We start from the raw sequence: 23,555 nt of genomic DNA, 5'->3' as shown, positions 1-23,555 counted from the left end.
GCTATCTGGAAAGTGTAGGCAGGACTTTCCACACTCTTCCAGCAAAAGTGTCCCTGCAAGATGCAACAAGTCAGGCAGACAAAGCTTTTTGCAAGGATAGGGTCATAAAAAAAGACCGACATGAAGGGTTGGAGCATTTATGTGCCCTAAACGATGGATGTTTCTTGCACTGTGGTTCAGCCATCAAGCCTCCGTTTTTGTGTGGATGCAGCCAGTTCTCTCCATCCCTGCACAGCCTTCACTGGAGATTTCCATGAAAAAAGACCCAGAGATTCAGTTCCCTCCCTCCCAGTGGGCTCTTCCGATTTTGATTAACCTGTGAAGAGCACCGTCCTTGACCTGCAGAGAGGATGGGCCGCCGGCAACTTTTGTTTCACAGCAAAGGTCAAGTGAGAGAGACCCAGGCAGTGTGAACACTTGGCTACATCTGGCTTTCCAATTAACTTTCCAAAAGCCCCCTGATAAGTGTTTCTAATAAGAAACACCTTTGCTGGTTCCCAGGCCCACCTGCCCGGCACGCTGGAGTTTGAGAAGTGACAGAATCAAAGCCCAGGGCACAGATGGGTCTCCCTAAGTGTTTTGTACCCAGTAGATGGTCCATGGCCACGTGGCCAGGTGAGGAGGAAGGGCTGGCAGATGTCTCCATGCCCAGCTCTGAGCGAGACCACCCTATTCCACAAACAGCAGATTTTGGAGGGTAAATGCCTTGTTGCTTTTGCTGTTTCTCACAAGCTGTAGCTCTCAGCATTCTGGATGGTGTGATTAAAGTAATTAGAGAGAAAAACTGGCAGTCCCTGTCACTGTAGGTTCTGCAGAGGCAGGCACCACTGTTTTCTTGAAGGGCACATGCCTGGTCTGCAGGACAATTTTTAATGTCTGCTTTGATTCTGCTGTTTTGCCTCATTGCTTTTGCTGCTGTTTGAGAAAGTGCGGAACATGTTGCACATCTAAAGCAGCAGAAAATTTAGATGGCAAATCGTATTTAAAATGGGCTTTTGCCTACACCAGTCAAAGCCCTGAGGTGCCAAGACTGGCACAGCTCCACAATTCCACCCCCAAAGTCTACTGTGAAGATGATCCAGTTTCCCGGGGAGCTGGTGATAGGTCAAAAGGATGGCTGAGCACTGAAGACAAACACGGAAACCCTGGCCAAGGGGCCACTCGGAAAGACGTGGGATGACAAATAGTTTCCAGATTTTTGTTTCGAGGTTAAAGTTTTCGCTCGAGCTCTGAGCTGCTTAACTTCTGGCCAGAGAGGGACAGTGCACCGATAGTGGCAGAAACAGACGGTCTCCATGATTTGGCAGCTCCCGGGATTACATACGTCATACAATCAACATTTTAAAAAGAAGACAAGGAAAAACAGCCACCCAACAAAAACAGTCTCTTGGAATAGCTTGCTGCTGAACTGTTGTTTTGGCCTGATACCGTGCAAATCACTCTGCTGTCCTCCAAGGAGAAAGGCAGCAGTCTGTAGTCTACAGAGGAAGCCAAATTGCACCATTTCCAGGTTTTCTCCCTAATTCTTTTTTTAGCACTTCTTGTCTGGGGAGGTGTCCAACAGGGAACCAAAATTAATGAATTGTGGCTAGGCTCTTCTTGATTCTTGCCTTTTCAGAAACCAGCAGTGGACAGATCCTTTAATTTATAGCCTATCTTCCCTCCTGGTCACTAGCCAACAGGACCAGGTGGTTTTATATGTATCTTGCAAAGCGAAGCTGACCAAGTTCAACTTTGCAGAACTGAAAAAACAGTGCAAATGTGATTAGGTCCTGTTAGCATTGTGTATAAAAACATAACTGTTCGGTGCAACATGAGGCATTTTGTGGTAGGGGCATCCCTCAGACTCTGGAAAGAAGTTATTTGGCCCCATCCTCTGAAGCGGTAAACCTTCACTGAGTCTCTCTGCAGACAGAGGGAGGCTGGAGGGGATGTAACCTGAAGGTGAGGGTTTTCCCTGCCAGTGTGACTGTGAGCTCTCTCCCAAGGGATTATCACTGTTTCACTGTGGCAAACCTCAGCCTTGCAGCCTGTCCCCTCCTTCCCCTCCCCTTCCCATGGCTCCACACAGGATCGCTCTGGTTAAGGCAGAGGTGCATTTCTTTCCAGAAGCAAACCCTTGTTTAAACCCAGCTCTTTCCTAGGAAACCTTTGTGGGACTCAAACAGTCCAGTCATAGTATCGCAAATTGCCTAAGAAAGCGTTTTATTCCCCAAAATGAAGCACAAAAGACCTGGGCTTTTTGGCATTGCAGCACAGCTTTCGGCAAAGGCAAGATGCTGTAGCGGTCACTCAATGAGCGTGGTGCAGGATTTAGCTCATCCTGCTGTTTCCATCTACATAGCTATGCTTCCAGATCTGCTGAAGTCTGGTCCATACTGCTTCCTGACTTGGCTCACACATTTTTTGGGAAATTGAGATTAAAAATCCTTAAGTAAAGTGATATCTTTATTGGATACCCACAAATCTAGGGTAACTGTGACCTAAGATGTCACAGGACCCAGAAACTGATGAACTATGAAAACTTGTCATTATTTTCTTTTTTTTAAGTGGGTGATGAAGAAGCTGACAAACACATCCCAAGCCAGTGTTTGCTGTACCTGATCCCAAACTGGTAGCCAACACTGGCTAGCCAGAAAGAGGCAGGGGAAAGGACTTGGTGCTCATGTTCCTCTCATCATGCTAACTCCTTTTTCTCTTAGCTCTCAGAGGAAAAAAACAGAAAAGAAAAAAAAAATCCTCTCTTCTCCAGAATTATTTGTGAGGAAAATGAATGTGCTGGGACATGAGATTAGGGGAGAAGGAGAAGAGGGATGGCTGTATTTAGACACCAGTGACCTGCAAGGTTTGTCTTGCACAGAGCAGCACCCTGCATTAAACACCTCTAGTTTATGGCAGCAAGAATTGCCATAAAATGAGCTCAGCCTCTGGAATATGCTCCAAAAGCCCAGTGTATGGGCTAGGGACACCCATTTAATTAATGCAGAAACTTCAAGGAAACTGCTTGCAATCCAAACTGGACCTGCTCCAGCATTTTCTTGGCCCTGTACAAATTGGAGTGGGGATGAGAGATTTCCCCTCCTTCCCAAGATGCTTTCCCCTTGGAGGGGAGTTGGGTCTTGGATAACTCTTCAGAGAGTTGCAGGATAAATGGGCAGAGGCTGAAGGAAAGTCTCTGTAGAGAGGACTTAGGGTCCATCAAAATCCAGTTTCTCTAAACTGTTGTCTCCGTTTCATTCTTCCCAGGGACAGCCTGGAACAAGAGGTTTTCCTGGATTCCCGGTAAGTGTAACTGCTAATTTATGAGGTACGGATGTGTGATGTTACTAGGAAGCCTCATTAGTGCTTGCTGTATCTCATCATTTCTGTCTGAAACCCAGGACCTGATCTGATATCACTGGAAAAAGTAATTTTTTCTTAATTTGTTCTCCTTTTTTTTTTTTTTTAATTTTAAATGATACTTAGGGGAAAAAAAAAACAAAACAACCCAAACCAACAACCAACCCACGCAGCTCCGAAAGGAAATTAATTTAAAAAAAAAACCCAAGTGTTAAAATAACAGAGTTGAAGCCAGATCTGTTCGGTAAAAGAAAACCATCATAAGAAATACCCCCAAACAAAGAAAATAACCCCTAGGCAGGTGAAATTCCAATCTTAATTGAGCCTTTAGGTGATATTGCCATAGCAGCAAGCGCCTATGATCCAAACAGGGCCCTGCGTGATGCAGGTCACCTGGGGACTGCGCTAGGCTGAAGACCCTGGTTATGCCAAAAGGAGACAACAAAAAGCATGCGGGGAGATTCTTCTCCAACACTGTCACAGATGGGCAAGAGAATGGAAAACAAGCCCAGGAGAGGACAAAGCAAATTTCATTTCAGTCCTACGGTTGCTGGCAGCACTCTCTGAAGCATTGAGGCTGCTGGAGAACTGAAACAGTTGCTATTTATTCTTATGAATTTATCCTGGATGACTAGGAAGCGAGCCTAAGGCAAACACAAACACCCCCCGCGTCCCTGCTCCCGCCAGGCATCTCAGCTGCTGCTGCAGGACACGCGATGTGCCAGAGCAGGTCTGTGGGGGAGACTCTCACGCCTGGAAAATGAGAGGAATTGGCAGCCTCCGAGCTGTCTGACCGGGCTCTGTGGCTCTGCCCTTTGTGAAAAGGGAGGCTGTGAGCTGCCCCTGGGCTGAGGAGAAGCAGATCTCTCCAGGCCTTTGTGGTCTTTGGCTTTCGGAGGAGCAGAAAACAAATCAGCCGAGCTCATGAGAAAGTGCCGGGTGGGACAGCGCTCTGCAGAGCCTGTTTCTCATCAAATAGTACCTTCAACATGCTGCCGAGCTTGCATGTCACCTCTTCCCTGGGACACTTTTATTATTCTATCATTTGCAAAAATTCCTCTTCCCCCAGAGGTGGGTGCCTTTTTAAATCAAAGTCTCGAGAAAACCACTGATTTTCAACTACAGAACGGTGCAAAATTTGAAATGCTGAGGCGTTTTTTTGCAAATTGCCCAGTAATCCTTCCTTCCTTCCCTTCTTGTGTCCAGCGTTGCTGTTGAAATGGGCTGACGGTGAGCAGGTCCCTGCAGAAGCAATCAGGAAGGTGGGCTGGTACCCAGTGGGCCAGGGACCTGCCCGGGCTCCACGGGAGGGCAGAGGGAGTCACCTCACCTCTGCGTCCTTTGCCCAGTCTGTGTAATCTTGTGATACACAGTGCTTGCTGGGGCAGACGGACAGACACCCCAGTGAAAGAATTTCTCATCGTTTCTCCTTTCTTATTTCAGGGCCCTATTGGCTTGGACGGCAAACCGGTAAGCAAAGAGCTTCTCTCAAGGCTTTCTGTCCTGCCCCCTGCTAGGTCTCGCTGTCCTGCCAGCCTGCATGTTATAGAGTGTGTTTTGAAGAGGATTATTTTGCAATGTCATGCACATGCATGGATTAAAAGAAAATTAGAAGGTTGGCAGGCAGGAGGATACCACAGATGCCTTGGGGGAGATGTAGGAGTCAAAAATTTAGGGAAGGCAGAGTGTGGCTGCTTCCTTTCTAGGCAAATCTATAAAATAGCACTTCACAAGTGCAACAGCCTGGCTGCTGCAGGGAAAGTCTTAGCAGGCACTCTCACCCTGAATCAGACAGACAGAGCAGGTCCCCTAGGCACCAGCCCTCTGCCTTAGACAGCTGACGGCTTCATCTGAGGTTGACCCTACAGCTTCTTTCTCTTCTCTACTGTGCTGCAAAGAGTTGCGGTTAAAGAGGAAAGGACCCTAAAAACCTCCATGCTGTCCTTAGAGCTTCATTGTGGTCAGCTGTGTAGTAGAGAGAGAGACCTGAGTTCTTCCCATCCTTCAGAGAGCTAGACACAAATGTAGCTACTTCCCTACGAACCCAACTGACACGGAACCCATAGCTCCAGGCAGCCACTGAGCCAAGTTCCCCACCACGCTTCCTCTAGCTGTGCTGTAATGGAGAAGGAGCTGGTAGCACATACCTCTGGCACCTGATTTCCTACAGCAGGACCCTGTTTTTCAGGAACATCGCCCTCAAGAGAAACCCAGCAGGGTCTCTCCTGTACTGCTCTGGGGAGGGACACATGAGCCCCAGCAAGGTGCAGCTGCACTCAGCTGAAGATGCTCTGCCAGCCTGAGGGGGGCTTAACCATATCCCAGCCATGCTCTGCAGAGCCTTTGCACCCCCTACTCATCCTCCAGAGCTTTGTTCTCAGTATTTTGGGTATCAGGTGTGTGATACATGTGCCCTGTTAGGTGTGTGAGCAAAGCTCCACATGCACAGTGTTGCATCTCCCTTGACAAGGTGTAGTAACTGCGGGTGCCTCCTGAAGCAGGGAGTAAATGGGTTAAGTCAACATCATCTAGAGATTGCAGTGACCGAAGCTGATGAATGTTTTCTTTCTTTTGCAGGGTCATCCTGGACAGAAGGGGGAGATGGTAAAAAAAATAAATGTTTGTCTGTGGGTGACGCGTTGATTTGAAATGACGTTGCCTCTCATCTGGAAATGAGCTTATAGGCAGGGTAGATGTTAGTTCAGCTAATGCACTAGCTGCGTCCCTAATTCTGTAACTTCATAATAGCAGTGCTGCAATGCACGACTGTAATTTTTACATTATGGCTATCAAATTCATCGTGTCACAACAGCAACTCTCTAGTTACTCATGGGATATGTTTTCCTTGCAGTTAGCAATTATGTTCTTTATATATATGCTGGGAGCTTACATTTTTCATGGTTGGCCTCATAGCAGAAGTAAAAGTCGATGGAAAGATTTCTGAAAACCCATCTGGCAGCTTTCAATTTATCTAACAACAACAACAAAAGCGTATTTTTTGTATTAAATGTTTCTCCCAGCCTCTTGAAAGTCTGTTTCATATGTGCATCACGCTTGAAAATGATAAACTTAGGCTGCACTTGATGGAAGCGCAAATGCGGTCTTGTTCCTCTTGACATCTCCGAATCCCCCCAGACATGAATATACCAAGCTAGCAGCTCTGTAGTCACCTTTGCTCACTGCAACACTGAATATTTTCTTCTGCTAATTCTGGTTTTTGAGTCTGAGTGTCAGTATAACCCTCTGGCAAGCACATGTTGAAGATCCCCCCTCCCTGCTCCTCGGCAGAGGGGTGAGCTGACATCCCCCTGTTGCACAATCCTAGCTCAGGCAGTTGCAGCCCAGGCTTCAGTCCTGGCTGCTTCTGGTTCGATCCCAGTGCCTCGACTGAGGAGACGCGCTGTCAACTGAGGTCCTGGGAACAATAAGGGTGTGTTTTCCTGATGATTTTTCCTCTCTCCTTTTAATAATTCCCCCCCGCGGTGCAGCCAGAACATGTGTGCATTTTCACTCCTCCAGAGTAACAAAGGGAACCCAGATCTCTCCTGGGAATTTTCTCCACAATTGTTTTTAAAAGCTGAGTTTCCACCTACTCCATAAGCTGAGAGTTTTTGTCTTCTTGTCACTGTAAATGGGAATCCGTCTCGCATTCACGACTGTGTTTCTTTAAAGGGTGCTGCAGGTCCCAGGGGACAACCCGTAAGTATCCCATCTCTTGCAATCCCACCTCTCCCCAATCCCTTTTCCCCTTGCATGCACTGAACTCCTTCATTTACTGAGGGCTTTTATATCACTTTTCTTTTGTAGGGACCCCCAGGACAAAAAGGAGAAAAGGTAATTTTAATGGGAGACGTGTTGAAAATTAAATCTAAAATGTGAGTGGGGAAGGGACTCGGTGGACTCAGTGCTGCTTGGTCTGACTTGGAGTGGCTGAGAAATCCAGCAAGAACAGAGGGCTCTGGGGATAGGGGACGGGAGGCAGGGTGTGCAGATTGGCATAACTGCACTGAATTCAATATAGTCACAATGATTTACACCTTCTGGATCTGACCCCGTGTGTCTATTTTGATCCTCTCTATCCGTAGTTTAAACTCTTTCCTTTTAATCCCTTTCTTTCACAGGGTCAGTGTGCAGAGTACCCGCACAGGGTAAGTGATTAGTGTTATTATCGGCTGTGCCGTGCCTTCCTGCATGTTAATCCTCCTTCGTTTGAATGGCTTTTTGTTGGAAATATAGATCATTTCATTAACAAGATGCGTCATTGGGGCCCTGAGGGCAGCACTTGGCTGATTGATGTGTTTCACAGAAAAGCAGCAGATAACGTTTTCCAGGAGGGATGTTGGTTCTCCGGTCTATTCCTGCCCACGGGGGTTGACCCTCAGATAAATGCTGTCACTGCTGCTTCCTGGAGACCCTCCCAGGCTCCTTGCTGGGATGGGGAAGGTCCGTGTCCTCACCCCAAAACCCTAGGGTTTCTGGAGGAGCAGAGGTCATCCTCTCACACCTTGTGCTGCTGCACCAGGTCTGACCTGCTTCCACAGCCTCCGCTGCAGTTGTGTGGCCGGGAGTTTGTGGGATTTGTGGGGAAACTCTATCATCCTTCCTCCCTTTTTCTTCTGCCTCAACAAGGGGAATTGTTGTGCTCCCTACCTGAAAGTAACCCTGACCAGCCCTGGCCACAGTGCTCTGGCTGGTCCCTGGTGAGCTGGCCCCTATGCTGGTCCCTCAGCCTGGTGGGCTTTCTGCCTGCAAAGAAGCAACAGAGAGGGAGGGTTGATGCCAGCAGCCATTTAATGAAAGCCAGGATGTTGCCCCACTTGCCTCTTCATCCTGGCCTGGCTGTCATGTACCACAGCCAAGAGCGGAGAAAGTACATCATGGGGTTTGAGGGGATTACAGTGGTAAAATTTAACCAGCTCTAAAAACAAACAGAGCGCTGAAAATCCAGTGGAAATGCATTGGAACGACATCATATGAAGTGGCTGGAATTTGTAATCTGGGTGTACAGGGAGACAGGCTTAAGGGCTTTCTGTTTATTTTTGACGGCCTCTGGACAATTAGCTGGGCTCTGGTCCCTGGCCCTGAGGAGCAGGGCCCTGGATGCTCTGAGCAGCAGAGGCAGGGGAGAGAGCTTGCCTGGCAGCAAGGGAGAAGGGGGCCGTAGGTATGTGCCAGTCCTGGTACAATAATAGCTGGTCAGCTGTGTTTATTTAGGCTAGTCGGCTCACTAGATTGTTATGTTAAAAAGAAGCTAACAACAATGTTCACCCCAGCGGTGTCCTGGGTTCCTGTTACAGCCCTTGGCTCCGACTGTCCTCAGTGCTCAAGGTGAAAAGCAGCGGCAGGACCCGCAGCAGCACTGGGAAATGGAGATGCAGATTGTGCATCACTGGGAGTAGCCTGGGCTCAGACCTGGAGGCAGAGGCACACTGGTTTGGTGGGCTGGGATTGTAGGCACCCCCAGGTGACACGCTGGAAAGGGTGGGGACAAAGCCTCACATCCCAGCAAAGCCTAGTGACATTCCTTGGCTCTTGTGGAGGTGCTTCTGGTCTCATGAGGCAGCAAGCTCAACATTTTAAAAAGTCCATCAGTCGTGCGAAGGCAGAGGCATACTCACGGGAAGGGTGACTGTCCTCAGATCAGCTTGAGGGTGGGCTGTCCTGAAGGATCTGGACACAGGCTGCAATTTCAGGAAGCTGAAGGCACAAATCAGCCAACAAAGGTGCAGTTCTCTCTCTTCCTCCCAAAACAAAACCAAGGATGAGCCTTGTAAAAATGCTACACATTTGACTGAATTGCAATTTGCTCTTGATTTACTGTTGACAGGGTCCTTTGTCAGATATTCTAGGTGACAAAATGAAAACCAACGTCCTGAAAAAACAGAGATGCTGTTTCAGTTTTGTTTTGTCTTTGTTTTCTTAGGAAGGAAATGTAAGGTTAGGATGTATGCCTTGGCTCTCCTTGTAGTTTCCTATTTTTTTCTGTATGACTCCGTGTGGCCTGCACTGCTGAGAGGGATAAGCCCAGGCGAGGGGCTACCCATTTGCTGTGAGCTGGCCGCTCAAGCTACTCCAAAGTGCCGCCCTGGGGAAGGGTTCTCAGCTCAGGGAAAGGGGGAACCAGCCATGCTCCGTCTGCTCTCAGAAATGTTGTGTGTCTAACTGACCCTATTTGTGTCATGTGTCTTCACTGTCCCCTAGGAATACCTAAGTACCACCCTTGCAGCCCTGCGCTCTAACCAGATCCTTACACTGAAGGTTTGTGGGTAATGATCTGACAGGATTCAGTTCTGATGCAAAGGCACGAGGATGCAGATCCAATATTGCATGCTGCCTTCTGAAAAAAAACTTGCTGTGGGACACAGAGGGGGCAGGGCAGGAGCTGAGTGGAAGAGGCTTCAGGTTTCTTCTGTGAACTCTCCCTCCCTTGTCTTGTCTTGCCTCTGTTTTCAGGAGTGTTTTTCTTGATTTTCCTCCTTATCCTTTCCAGCATCCTCACTCTGATCCCCTGTAAGCTGTATAAGATTCCAGACACGCTTTGGCACTTGAGGACCCAAGCAAAGCCAGCTCAGTTGGGTCTGGATCACTCGTGCAGACATGCTAGGCACACCTAGCGTGGGGGTGTGGGATTTACAGCATCCCATTGAGGAGATCAGCCCAGTCCCAAACGCTCTTTTGAGCTATGGGGCCAGTCTCCTGCACTGTCTTTTAGAAAGAGGAGGATTTCCTTCAGATAAAACCAGCCTGGCTGATTTTCCAGCAGCACTGCTTTTGTTGAGATAGCTTGTGGCTCTCTGGATCTGTACATTCGAACACGACTGCCTGATCACAGGGTGGTGATGCTGCAATATTGGGTTGCTGCTTCCCTTTGGAACAGGACTGGATCCTTGCTTTCACTGCAAACACGAAGAACAATGTTTAAAGGGATTAAAGTGCCCTGCTTGGATGTGTATGGTTACTATGGTGGGAGACCTGTGGGCACACCTCTCAGATCCGAGCGCACAGCTCACATGGGGAAATGTTGCACACAGGGGCACATTTTTGTGCCTGAGCACAGTAAGCCTCTTTCTCTTCTCCCTGTGTAAATCAAGAGCAGCTTCAACGGAAAACTGATAGGAACAGGAAAGTGGATCAGGCCAGAGGAGCATTCCTGGGCCTGGAGCCGGCATGGTGGGTGCCAGGGTGACAGCAGCAAGTGGAAACTGGATACAGCAGAAGGATGAACAAATGCTCCTGAGCTTTAGTGCATTTGATTTCTGTGTGTCCGGGTCAGCTTTGTGCCCTAAGGCAGCATTCCTGGCTATAAGCAGTCAGAGGGTGATGTTACTGTTAAACAGGGAAAAGCAAAGTACAGGCTCCCGAGGCAATACACTGCCCAGGGCTCAGGCACCGAGGCCTGGTCTTCTTCCTCGACCATGATGGTTGTGTCAGCCCAGCTAAATGAAACATGCCAGGACCTGTTCGCTGGCTCTGATGCCCGCTGCTGACTCCAGCTAGCCTCTCCCCACTCACTCCCTTTCACATCCCCAGGAAGGACGAGGCCTGGAGATACACTGTGTTTCTTGTCAGGGAAGATGGATAGAACTAGGAAACTGCACTTGGAAAACTTGGAGAAAATGGTCATTTTGATAGTTGCCTCAAATCTGACGATGAGAAATTAAGAGAAACAGTCCTGTCACGGGAGAGCTTAGCAGAGCCAGTGGGGAGGATGTCTTGCAGTAAATCCTGCCTGAGGAGATTGGCAGAGCTGAGTCAGAAAACCCCTGGGTAAGTTTTATTTCTAAGCAGAGAAAGCGGTAAAAGCTCTGTGCAGTGGGAGCACCGGGTTGGCGAGTGGCCACCCTGCACCCGCCAGGGCTGGCCCGTGGCAAGTCCCCCTGTGAGCAACCACGGCGCAGAGGAGCTCAGAGGTCTGCCGGCAGGTACCTGTGCTGCGCGGCGCTCACGGCGGGGTTTATTTTCACGGCAATCTCTCTGTTCCCCTCTTCTCTGTTCTCTCCCCTGGCTGCTCTCTGACTCTCGGTGCCCTAATGGCCTCCTTTGCCCCACGACCTTCTGGTTTGATCTTCTTCAGCTGTTGCCTCTCCTCAATTCAGTGCGGCTGGCTCCACCTCCGGTCATAAAGAGACGCACTTTCCAGGTAGACTTCTCCTCCTTGTTGCCTGTTTCTAAGTTTACCCTGATGCTTGCAATTAATCAGCTTGCTACCTGTCTTTCTTCCCCTACAGAGGGGTTTCCAAGAGGTTCAGGCAGAGCTGAGGGGACTTTCTTTGAAGCGAAGGAAATCTTTGATGTGATAATGTAGCTAAAGAGAAATGCAGCGAAGCCAGTTTTTTAAACTAAAAGAAATGGGCCATGAAACAGTTCTCAGGACTGTCAACAAGAAGTCTCCCACCTTAAGGAATCAGTTCCTGCATATTCAATCTCCAGAAGAGGTTAGAAACCTCTTGCTGAAATGCAGCTAATGTCTGTGAAATTTATCTGAGATGAATGAATAGGCAAATGCTTCTTCTAAGGGCTAGTCTGGCCTGAGACACTTGGGAAAATGTGTTTAAATAAGCTCTTATAATGGTTTCATTAAATCGCATTAAATCTTTGTGTAAACACATTTATTTTGGCTTCCAGGGCTATAATTCATGTTTAGTTTAGTTTATTTTGGGAATTAATTCATAAAATGAATTCTGGACGTATGAATAGTGAATAAGAGTGTCCATAGTCAGAGTTCATGTGGCTTTTAATGTGCCCACTTTAAGGTCCCTCATTCCATCAGTTGGGATTAACTTTCGCGTGTGGACAAACCGCTGTAATTACCCCGGTGAAGTGTGCTGGGGACTCTCTATTAGTGGCTGGGTTTTGTCACCTCGCTGCCTGTCTAGACAGTCAGATGCTAGCAGGGAACTGCAGTCTGCAATACAGGCCTTTACCACGAGGTGCCTGGTCCTTGACCAGCGCTGGCAAAATCCTGACCTTATTGCTTGAGCCTGTGGTCTCCATTCAGTTTCTATCGATTCAGTGTTCACACCACACAAAACCCCACGGCTTGCACTGGTTGCCCTTCAAAGTGACAGTCTGGAGAGCCAGGCCAAGGACTGACCTCTTGGGAAGGCTTTGAAAGCTGAAATTCGTATCCAGAATGAAGTGGGAAACTTGAATAGCTGCCCTGCGTCCTGTCGTCAGCCAGGGCTGCAAATTCCCTCTGTCCCCAGAGGCTAACTTCACCGGAGAATTTTGCCATGATTGGTTTTGCTGTTGCTGTGTTCATTCTCTAAGTACAGCAAAGTGTAATCCACTCCTACAGATCTGCCAGCACCAGGCAATTCCAGGAGCCCAGCACATGAATACTAAGAAAAAATGTGAGGCTGCAAAATAAATGTTAGCACCGGCGCCTGAAAGAGGAAAATGCTGCTGCTGCTCTAAGCACATCAGCAAGAGCGCTTTGCCCAATGCTTAGCAGAGACACGGGCTGCACTGAGACCTGTGTTAGGAGACTGAATAAGCATTGCATTGCTGGGGCACAATCAGGGTGGCTAACTAGTGTTTAAAAGAACTGAAAAATAGCTCCAGTCCACAGCTAAAAATATAGAATGACATCTGATGAAAATGACACCTGACCTCCAACTTACTGTATCCACTTACCGTCCAGTTATATCTGTGGGGGTCTTGTGCTGAATGCATTAATGAGACTATAATGATGTGGTAATAATGTTTAGCACGTTTGGAGATCTGCATGGATGGGCACTCACTTAGACAGAGCACGCTCTGTCCAAGGCAGCAACGCAAAGGTGATGTCAATGGGAGTTTGGGTGAGCCCCTTCCAGCCCCTCCCCATGCTGGGGCAGGGCTCCTGCTCTCCCCATCTCCCCAGCCCCTGCCAGGCTGCCAGCAGCAGTTCCCAGCACCACGCTGCATTTTAGTGCCCTAGATCTGGAGCATGGCCTGGGCTGACAGAGAGCACCTGAGGTGGGAATAGAGGAGGACGAGCCAAAGTGAGACAGGCAAAGTCCTCTTTGCCTTCCCATGGCGCACTCATGAGTGGGGGTGCTATAAGATGCAATGGGAAGGAAGTCTCTGAAGCTGGGCTGAGAGGTCAGGGCAAGAGGAAGTCTAGAAATACACTCCAGTGTTCTCCAAACCTCATATCTTCATTGGATCCAAATTCTTTCCCGAATTTAAAAGCCATGAGACCATTTACAGGATGGTTGAATAGCACTGAGTATGGAGAATAGGGAAGCTCAGGAAGGATCGTGTGTTCCCTTGCACGGGCCACAAGGTGAGCCAGGATCCACTTACAAAATTGGGAAAAGAGAGGACACCTTTCCTGCCTGGCCCAGCAGACTTCCCAGCATGGGCTGAGGGTCAGGCGACGAGGCGGCGGTTCTTTTAAGGAGAAGGGCTGTTGCTCTACACATCACTGAGCTTCCCATGAGCCTGGCCCGCGTGCTGGAAATTTTCTTTTAAATAGAGCTCATGGCAGAAGGGATGAAATTTGCCACTTATTACTTTCATTTATCATTCTAAATAAAGCAAACATCCCTGTATCTGCATGTTTTACTAAAGGCAGCCAGGATAAACAGCACTCTTGGTAGGAGCACATGCAGGGGACAGATTTAATGCATTCTCCTGCACATGCAAGTGCATGAGAGCAGACTTAGTTTTTACCCAGCAGCAGCGTATAAGGCTGTAGAGAGGATAAATGCAGCAGAGACCCAACTGCACACCCATTGATTTATAATTGAGAAACAACCATGTTTGATTTCTGGCTTCCTGTGGATTGACTAAGGAGAGTTTTTCAAACTTAAATTGAGTCACTACCAGTAGGATGTCGTGATATTTTATCTAGGGAGGAGGAATGGGAGGGGAGCCCATGAGACTAACAGCTTAGCGTGGGTGCCACGGTGCCTTAGGAGTTCGCTGGATTCATCAATTATAGATCAGCAGTCTGGTATTCGAATGTGGCGCTTCCAACCCACTGTCTCCTCAGCGCCGCTTGGTCCCAAGTCCAGGTCCTTTGGGCCAGATGACATTTCTGAGGCATGAGCCACAGCCACCAAATGGCTACTGAGGGGCCTGGGGAGGAACCGGCTGAAACGGCTTCATTTCAGAGAGCTTAAAATGGCAGGTGGCTCTGCACGCACTAGCTGCTTAAATCTTACAAAAACAGGCTCTGCCTGGTGTACATAGGCCTGTTTTGGGCGGGCTCCAGAAATGCCATGATGATCGTGTTATTTTCTCTTGGTTTTGCGGAGTTTCTACTTTTGGTCCTTGGCAAAACAGAGGGAGTGTTGCCCAACAATTATAGCACAGGCGAAAAACAGGCTGAGGTAAGACACTGTGGCTCTGCCTGGAAGCGCCAGTGTGGTCATAGGAGGCTTTGCTTCACATGTGACTGTCAAGTGTTTTGGAAAGCGTCCTGAGAAGCTCAGGAGATGTTGGTCCTTTACATACAAACTGTACTTGACTGACTCAATGAAGAAAAAGATCTCTTTAGACTGCTCAGTTATCTGTAGATCCCTTTCAAAGAGGGCTTTGACAAGGTGGCCTCAGACGTCTTTGCAAACCGTAGGGTGCTGGCTCCTGCTGCCTGGGCAGCCCAGCCATCCTCAGCAGGGCTCTCCCTCCCTCTTGGAAACCTCTCCTGGCACTAACCTGGGACTTGCTTCTACCTCTTCTGCTTCAGCCAGGCTAACCTGCCTTGGGCCCTTGGGGCGGTGGTGTGAAGGGTTTGCTCTGCCTGCCGATAACCCCTTGTTTTAACAAACCTCAGGGTGAACAAGGACAAGCGGGAATCCAAGGTCCCCCAGGGCCCCCTGGCCCACCAGGGCCCACTGGACCAGCTGGACCCGAAGGAACCCCAGGACATCCTGGGCCAATTGGGCCACCTGTAAGTCCAATTACAAAAAAAGCTTTCTGCTTCCTCTTTCCCTAGGGCACAGACAGTTTCCTCGGGCCTTTGTTGCCTCTTCTGAAGCCAAGATAGCCATGGGCAGGAGATTTGCAGGGGATGTGGATGTGTGGGGAAGTTCCCAGGAAGGGGGGGGTATGGGAGGGAAGGCAGAGGTGTTCACCCTAGCTGCTGCTATCTGGACACGCATGTGTGAGTGGGTGACATCAGGCCCGTTTCCTCCTCCTCAGCTTCTGCAGACGGCCACGGGGAGGAAGTAGCACACAGGGTGTAATTGTCCTGCTCACAGCAGAAACCTGACTGATAAGAATCCCTGTGACCTCTTTGAAGTCCTGCCCCCGTCCTGTGCTCAGGCTGGCAGCAAGCAGCCAAAGAGGGCAAAACCAGAAGCATCATTTACAATAATACCATTGCTAAATGGCAGGGGACAGGGCAGGAAATCCTGTTAATGTGCCTCTCTCCTTTGCAACAGGGCAGAGCGGGAGAACCTGGGAAGCCTGGCCGAGATGGAAAGGTGGGTACCAGAAACCAGCTCCATTCCTGGGAGCTACGGATAGAAACATAGCACGCTGGCCCTGCAGCGACTGCAGCGTGAAAGGAGGTTCCACCTCCAAGTGTTTTCAAGGCCTGCTAGCAGGACAAGCAAATCTTGTCCTCTGAGGCAAAAGCACCTCTCCACACATAATAGAGGGGTCGGGTGTCCTGCCAGTATCCTTACACTCTTTGAGCTCTGAGGAGCCAAGGGTGCGGTGACTAAACATTTGAACTGCCATAAGCAGGCAACATCAGGTGTGGTGTAGGCATCAGAGCATATCTCGAGTAGTTAGCTCCTTCCATCTGCTCACATCAGGAAGGCAGCTCCTGCCTGGATATTTTGTTTATTTATATTTACATACACACATATCTGGTATGCTTCATGGTTCATATCAGGTAAATTGTTTGGTTATTTCTCCTTTAAAAACACAAGTGGTTTGTTTGTTAATATATTCTCTCTGTTTAGCTTGTTAGAGGAAATGCCTGGTTTACTCCAGAGCTTCACAAATCATCTTGGAACAAGTTTCCCAAGCAAAGACAGAGAAACAGAAAAGATTCTGGAGCACAATGCATAAGGCAAAGCAGCTTTTTGGTCTTCAGATTCAGTGAGACCAGGCCTGGGGGGATGGAGCACTGTGGGCAGGAAATTATTTGGGTGTCTGTGTTAAGATAGTATTAATTTACATGAAGAGTAGATTGGGGATGTTTGAGCTCACCAGTGCAAAACATCTCTGTAAAGGGGGATTTCAAACCAAAGCAGTCAGCATCTCCCATCACACTGCGGTCCATGTAATGTTGTCTACATTTGCTGACTGCAGTGTCTGTTTTGATTTTGTCTCTACAGGGCTTACCTGGACCTCCTGGACCAAAGGTGAGACATCTCGCCTCACTTAGGGGTAGCAAGGTGGTAACGGAGGGGAATGCTCTTGGCAAGAAGAGATGTGTACGTTTTGATGGGTGGAGGAGAGGGAAAGGAGATTACATCTCATAGCTGAGAAAAATTTCTAACCCAGCTCAGTATAGCCTTTGGGGCCCAGCCCATGTGCTGACTCATGGGTTTTATCCACGTCTGAGTTGCATCTTGACTGAGCAAGGCACGCCTCATCAGCCCCTCTTGCAAAATTCTTTGCCACACACAGCTTTATTGGCTTCATCCATTCTCAAAGCATTTACCAGCACTTCAGGAACTGATTTTGCAATGCTATTGTTAACTCCGCCACATTTTCCCATTTATTCACTTGCCAAAGTGCGAGGAGTGGGGGGGATGTGGGGGTGTGGTTGTTGTTGTTTTTCAGCTGCAACCACCCACCCCCATTTGATTTTATTTGAGATATGCAGCCAGGGTGAGGAGCTAGGGACCGCAGAGCTGGGGCACAGAGCTGGCATGAGTTATCCATTGCGCCTTTCCTGCTAGGGCTCAGTCTAGTGCAGGGAACAGTGACCCACAGGTCTGAAGGGTCAGGAGCTCAGCGGAGTCACTCTGAGAAAAAGGTGAATTTTCCTCATGGAATGCCCTTCCATCCCAGCATCACCCCAGGAAAAAGCACAGGAATTTGTCCTCAGGCCAAGCCTCACTTTCTTTTGTCTTTCTGCCTTTTGCAGGGAGACCCTGGGATTCAGGGGTACCCTGGCAGAAAGGTAAGGAGGGGATCTCCAGTATTGTTAAACGAATTAAGTTGCACTGATGCCTTGTGGGATGACCGCTGCAAGTCTGTGGACTCCTCTGGAGTCTTCTGCTGAGCTCTGCTCCTGCCAGACACGGGGCTGTGACAGGCCTGCAGAACCCCTGCCATCAGCCACATGAGGAGAGACTGGACCCAGAGATATCTTTAACTCTCCTGTAGCTGTGGTACAGTCGTCTCCCTGTCTGTGTGCCTCTCTACGCCCACTTCCAGGCTGAAATCTACCTCTTGTGCATCCAGACCTGAACAGGAGGCTGGAAAGGGCCAAATTCCTGGCTATGTATTTCTCTCTGGAATACAGCAGGACAGAATCGATCCTGCTCCAGGTTAAAAGGCAGAAGCTGGCAATGCCTGAATGTCTTCAGCAGCAGCTAAGTAACAGCAGGGTTGTGAAGCCTAGAGGGTGTAATGAAGAGAGAGAGAGAGAGAGAGACAGAGCAAAGACCCAAAGGAAGATCAAAGGGAAGAGAGGGAATGAAGAGATACTGCTAAAGAGATGTCAGCTGCAGAAGAGGACGGCGAATGTTCCTAGCAGGCAGTGTCCTGTGTCCTGTGTTATCTCCACATTACTTTATGGGTGCTCTGTGAGCAAAACGGCAAGACCTGAGAGCTTTTTAATTAGTTCTGTATAAACCGAGAAGTTTTTGTTATGTCAGGAAGTGGAAATTATAGTCCCCGCGGACCACAGCCCACTCCTGCAGACAGACACAATTTATTGCCGCTTCTTCCAGTGAACCATCGGTTTTTCCATTAAGAGCCCATCCTGTTCTGAGTGCACTGGGCAGGCGGCTCTCAGCACGCAGGAGTGGTGAGGGGGTCCCTGCAATGACCTCACACTGAGGGCCTCTCCTACGAGCTCCTCTTACATGAAACAACTTGCCTGGCTAATTTACTTACCAAGCGAAGAGCCTCCACTGATCTTGGAGGAATGAGCCCGAGGTTGTGACCTTTCTCTGGCAAAGGTGGAAGGGATGGATGAAAGTAGGGGAGAAAATCCTCCCTGGTGTGTGGGTCAGGGGAAAAGGGAAAAGAGGGCAAAGAGTTGAACAAAGATGTGAGCTCTGATATGACATAGGATTGTGGGACCACTCCCTTCAGTTCATATGTTTTGCACTCTGATTATCTTTCTGGACACAGAATGGTGCTCCTCTCCCAGAGATACTCTGTGTGGGACATCCCTCTCACATCTCCAATGACTTTTCAGGCAGCCACAGGCTCCTTTTCTTGCTGCTTACTGTGTTTGCTTCTTCCTCCTTTTTCTTTCTTCTCTTCCCCAGGGTGAGGTGGGCGAGTCAGGCCTGCCCGGTGCGCATGGCCTCCCTGGAGCTACTGGCCCTAAGGTAACCCTTAAACTCAGAGTCAGTGGGGCCGTCTCCCAAGGGCAGATAAGTGGCACACAAGCCCAGAGACACACTAAAGGACTACAGAAGGTCAGGGACTGGAGGCAGTTCTCTAGAGCTTGATATAAACCATGTAAACAGAAAAATTTGCTCCTCTGTAAAGGGCCTGGGTGATTTTTGGCCGGAGCGATTCCCTGCTGTCCTGAACTGGGGCCAGGTTCAGCCCTGCATGTTAAAGAGTAAAATTTACCTGGCTTTTAGAGGCTTTTGCATTAAGGCTGGGAGAATGAGGATACTCTGGTCCAGGAAACGATTGGATGGTTCATCTACACCCAAAACATGTAGGAAAGCGTTAGTACAGTGACCTCCAGCACCTACTCCAGCGACGTAAACTGCCTTGCATTCCCAGGAAGGGGTGGGCTGCAGCCAGTGTTCAGGCTGCTGCCATGTTATGATCAGGAGCCATTTTTCTCTGGAGGCCTGAGGCTGCATTTAGCACATGCTCCCTCTTTCAGCTACTTTCTCTTTGGCCCTTATTGTTAGCACTACACTGCTTGCTCAATTTCTCTTTTATGTTCACTGCACCTCTCTGTTTCCTCTCTCTCTCTTTCTCCTTTGCTGGGCAGGGTGAAAAAGGGGATGCTGGCATAAAGGTAGGCATGAGAAATACGGGTTTCTAACACGGTAGATCATCTGGGAGATACCGCTCCTTGGGCTGATGGGTTGTAGGAGGAAGTTGGGTCTGAGGCAGCTCTGTGGGGTGTTTAATGGAGCACACATCTGTGCTCTGATTAACCACAGGCAGACACTCCAAGCTCAGGCAATAAAAGCAGCCTTTATCCATTTGGTGGAATTCGATTCTTACCAAAGGCATGTCTCTGACTATGAAGCTTGCTAATGATTTGTTACATCTCTCCATTTGATGGGCTAGGTTGGGGTTTCCTCATAAAATCTGGTTAGCTGACGCATCAAATCCTCTCAAACTCTGCAACTCAGGCTGAGGTTTGGCACCAGGCTTTTTTGTCTGTTTCTGGACACTTTTTACAGGCTCATATGGTCTATGCCCAGATGTTATCTATTTGACTGAAATTTACTGTACCCATATATTTAAAGTATATTTCTCAATGTAGACTATGCTTAAAACATTACAACATTGGCAAGTGTTCCTGACAGAGCACACTGTCATGCCATACATCTTAAACATCATGAGAAAAGACTGGTCCTGTAATATTTTGAAAGGCATTAGCAGTGACACATACATTTCAAGTATTTAGTATGTGGTATGCATCTCATTTATCGTGCAACATATACACTTTCTATATTTTTTCCATCTGGGTGGATTACTATTTGAAAGGATGAAAGGCCCCTTCAGAACTTAATGTGGATGTGTTGCATCAAGTTTAAAGAAATGTTCTTTGGGAATGCAGGCTCTGGGTTCATAGTTGAATAGAAGAGCAGCGACTGTCTTCCTACAAGAAAACTCCTCAGAAATACTGCGGTGCATGTAAAGTCCAAAGGTTCCCCCATGTCCATCTTCACATCAGTGTAATTCTGTCAAGCACAAAGGCGTTGCTTCTGGTTTGTGCCAGTGTAAATGAAAACAGAATTGCACCCAGAACTAATGTGTTTTGGGGCCTAGGAGTTTGTTTGCTGCTGTTCCAACAGCCAGGTGCAATCTCATTAAGCTGAACTGGAGGTCTGAAGTTAGAACATGGCCTGGGAGGGAGAAAAGCCTGGAAGGAGAAGTTGTGTTCCACTCCTGCTTATACTCCCATGTTTCCCTGCTAGCAGACACCTGCTCTGCTCGCACCCATGTACAAAGACCACTCAGCCCTTCACTGGGGCTCTGGCAAAGACTTGGGCTCCAAGTCTTCCAGTGATGCCTCAGGGTCATCCACAGGCGAGAGCCTTCCCTGTTCTGTGTTCAAGAGCAGTGACTCAAGGCGACCCTGGAGACACGCTCTCGCTACTTGGGCCCTTATTCATCCCACTTCATAAAGAGTGGAGATGAAACCTGCCGCGCTTTTTGTGGTACTAAATTGCAGCTCCAAAGGGGCACCTCCCCAGTCCCAAAGCGGCCTCTTCTTTCACACACAGACTTTCATTTGTTATTGTCAGGATCACTTTTCTCTCAACTCCCTTTCTTCTTTGCTCAGAGGAATTGAAAGGAAAGTGCAGAGGTACCCTTAAATCAGCAGCCAGACATCACCCAGTAGCAGCTCCTGAACATCCAACAGCACATGCATTTATTGTCTTTGGAAACTGCTTCTTGCTGTTGTCCTCCCACCTAGGAGGATTCTTTGGAAGGCTTTTAATGCTTCCACCTTTGGATGCAGTTACCTGGGCTAGATTTTACCTCCTCTTTGTTTTGGGGAGTCCCAGACAAACACTAGGGTACACAGTTTAACTGTAGTGACCAATTTTACATAGCATATCACCGCTTTTGCTGGCAGAGAAGAACACCTCAGGCCTGAAGAGGCTTGCTGGTTTCTCACCCACCCCTTGTTCACGTAATAACCTCTCCCCACCCAGTGACAGATGCTGCACAACATAGATTCTTTCTTAGCTATTTTCTTCTGTGGCCACCATATGTACTTTGATCATATTGAGACCTCTATCTGTGTCCTGTGAAGGTCATTAGACAACCAGTGAATGTGATCACCTGGGTCATTTGAATAAGCATTTGACTCACTGCCCCCCTGCTTAGCCATCACGTTCAGCTTTAATGACATTTTCTTTATTTATTTTTGAAAAGTCCTTAGGATGAGGCTTTTTCTCAGGCTCTGAGGAAAGAGCAATAAAAAAAATGCCCACAGCCTTGCTCAATAAGCCCCTCATAATCTGTCTTTCACAGCAAGGAGCAGAAAAGGAAGGGTCTCTGTTTTAATTGGCAGCCCATAGCCAGTACCACTAATGAGCTGATCAGCGTGGGGTGTGCTCTGTCATTGATTGGCACCCAGTGGGTGTAAAGCTGCTCACACCAGCTGTAGAGTGTGAGAGTCTCCTCTGTGTTAGAGAGGAGAGGCGTAGCATAACTTTTCCAAAGAGACTGAAGAGGTACTTCCTAAATGAGCATGAAGCTCAGGAGAGCTGGGAGGTGCTGCTGACTGCCTTCCTGGAGCCCGCTGGGGATTTGTGCTGGGCATTTGGCCTTTCATATCTGCCTTTGGTGATGATTCCTAGCTTCTGGCTTGGCTATACCACTCCAGTGCTGGTTTTGGTGGGTGGCTGCTGCCTGGCTATGGCACCCTGTACAGCCCAAAGGGCATCGGAGGACCACAAAGGGATGGGCCCAGTGGGTACTCACTGTGTTCCAATGGCTTTCAGATGCATAAGGGTTTAAAGATGTTCTGGAGAGTTGCTTTTCCTGCTTATTCTCTGGCTCTGGGGCTTCTTCCTGCTCTTTAATGGTGCAGTGTCATGTTTGTTGCTCCTGCTCTCTAATTAGCTCTAGTGCCTGTGTGATCCTGCCGGTGCTAGTGGGGGCTGGCAAGGGGGGTGAGGCTATCATCAGAAAATGCAGGGTGGGGTGGTTGCTCTGTAACTTGCCCCCTGCAAGGAGCTACCTGCCTCCCTCTCACTGGGATGTCTTTGCTTTTGCAGCGCTAAGTTATTAAACAGCTCTTCAGGCAGGCAGCTTTTTCCAGGAAAGTCTCTGGGATGGAGAATTACTTTCACATGGGGCAGCCTCTGAAAGCAGTGTGGGTGCCTCCCAGCAGAAAGCGTTGGTCTCCTCTGCTTGGTCTCACTTAAAAAAAACCCCAAAACCAAACCAAACAAACCAGGAGCGTGGTTGGGAGGGAAGGAGAGAGCGTGGTCCCCGCTTCTCCAGTACAAAGCATTCGTAATTTTTTTTTAATTCTTACAGCTGAAAATACCATAGTTAAGTATGCTGCATAGGGTGGGAGGGGCCCACACTGCCTAGATCATGTATGTTATGGTATTAGTATTTTACAAAATGTTTTACAAAACTCTTCATGCAATGCCACAGTTACAGAAAGTGCTTTTTAAAAAACATGTACATATATCCCTGCTGAACAGTCCTTCCAAGCAAGGACTAAACATCCAGAACAAAATAACAGAAGTATGCAGATTGTCTGAAGATGTTTTATTTTCCAGTTACCACCAGGCAAAATTCAGGCTGACAATACAAGGCAACCCTCAGATTCTCTGTCTCTCCAGCTATGTTTGTTCATCCTACAGTCACTGCAGACTGAGTGACTCCCTATGTCCTGCAGAATGCCACAGTGTGGGATGTGGTAGCAGGGTACAGAGACTGTCTTTGCTCCCAGTGTTGTCACTGTGGCTAGTGCTGCTGTGCACAGCAGGCTGGACAGGTACCACTGATGGGACTTGGCCCTGGCTAGGGCAGGCAGCTTGGTGAGAGCCAGGCTGGGAAATGGGCTGTGCCCCCTCTCACCCAGCGGGCTTCCTCACAGAGCCCTGGGAGGACTCATCTTGTGTCTCTTGCTCTCTTTCTCTGTGTTTCTTGCTCTGCTTCCAGGGGGAGAGAGGCATGCCAGGGCTGCCAGGAAGACATGGCACTAAGGTACCTTGTAAACAGCGGAGTGACGCTTTGTCTGCCTGATCTCACCCATACCACTCGACTGTCCCTGATGCGCAAGCATCACCTGGATTTGTGTGTGTGTCTGTTAGTCAGTGACTATCCTCAGGCTGAATTCTTTCTGCTTCTAAATTGCAAAATATAGGGCTTAATTTATGAAGGAAATGGTGGGAGAAGCAAATGGCATGCCCAGT

At 48.6% G+C, this 23,555-nt stretch overlaps 1 protein-coding gene across 1 annotated transcript in view; it reads left to right on the top strand.

Moving 5' to 3' along the window:
- COL13A1 (collagen type XIII alpha 1 chain) overlaps positions 1-23,555 on the top strand; it is a 92,513-nt gene that overhangs the window by 36,510 nt on the left and 32,448 nt on the right. The window contains exons 7-19 of the mRNA XM_074924327.1: positions 3,247-3,282; positions 4,783-4,809; positions 5,917-5,943; positions 7,012-7,038; positions 7,147-7,173; positions 7,461-7,487; positions 11,414-11,479; positions 15,104-15,220; positions 15,714-15,755; positions 16,620-16,646; positions 17,378-17,413; positions 18,735-18,797; positions 19,424-19,450. Coding sequence (XP_074780428.1) covers positions 3,247-3,282; positions 4,783-4,809; positions 5,917-5,943; positions 7,012-7,038; positions 7,147-7,173; positions 7,461-7,487; positions 11,414-11,479; positions 15,104-15,220; positions 15,714-15,755; positions 16,620-16,646; positions 17,378-17,413; positions 18,735-18,797; positions 19,424-19,450 — 549 coding nt within the window. The remainder of the gene's footprint in view (positions 1-3,246; positions 3,283-4,782; positions 4,810-5,916; positions 5,944-7,011; positions 7,039-7,146; positions 7,174-7,460; positions 7,488-11,413; positions 11,480-15,103; positions 15,221-15,713; positions 15,756-16,619; positions 16,647-17,377; positions 17,414-18,734; positions 18,798-19,423; positions 19,451-23,555) is intronic.

The sequence above is a fragment of the Athene noctua genome, chromosome 21 (assembly GCF_965140245.1).
Source record: "Athene noctua chromosome 21, bAthNoc1.hap1.1, whole genome shotgun sequence".
Taxonomy (NCBI): domain Eukaryota; kingdom Metazoa; phylum Chordata; class Aves; order Strigiformes; family Strigidae; genus Athene; species Athene noctua.
This window is presented reverse-complemented; position numbering and strand designations above follow the sequence as displayed.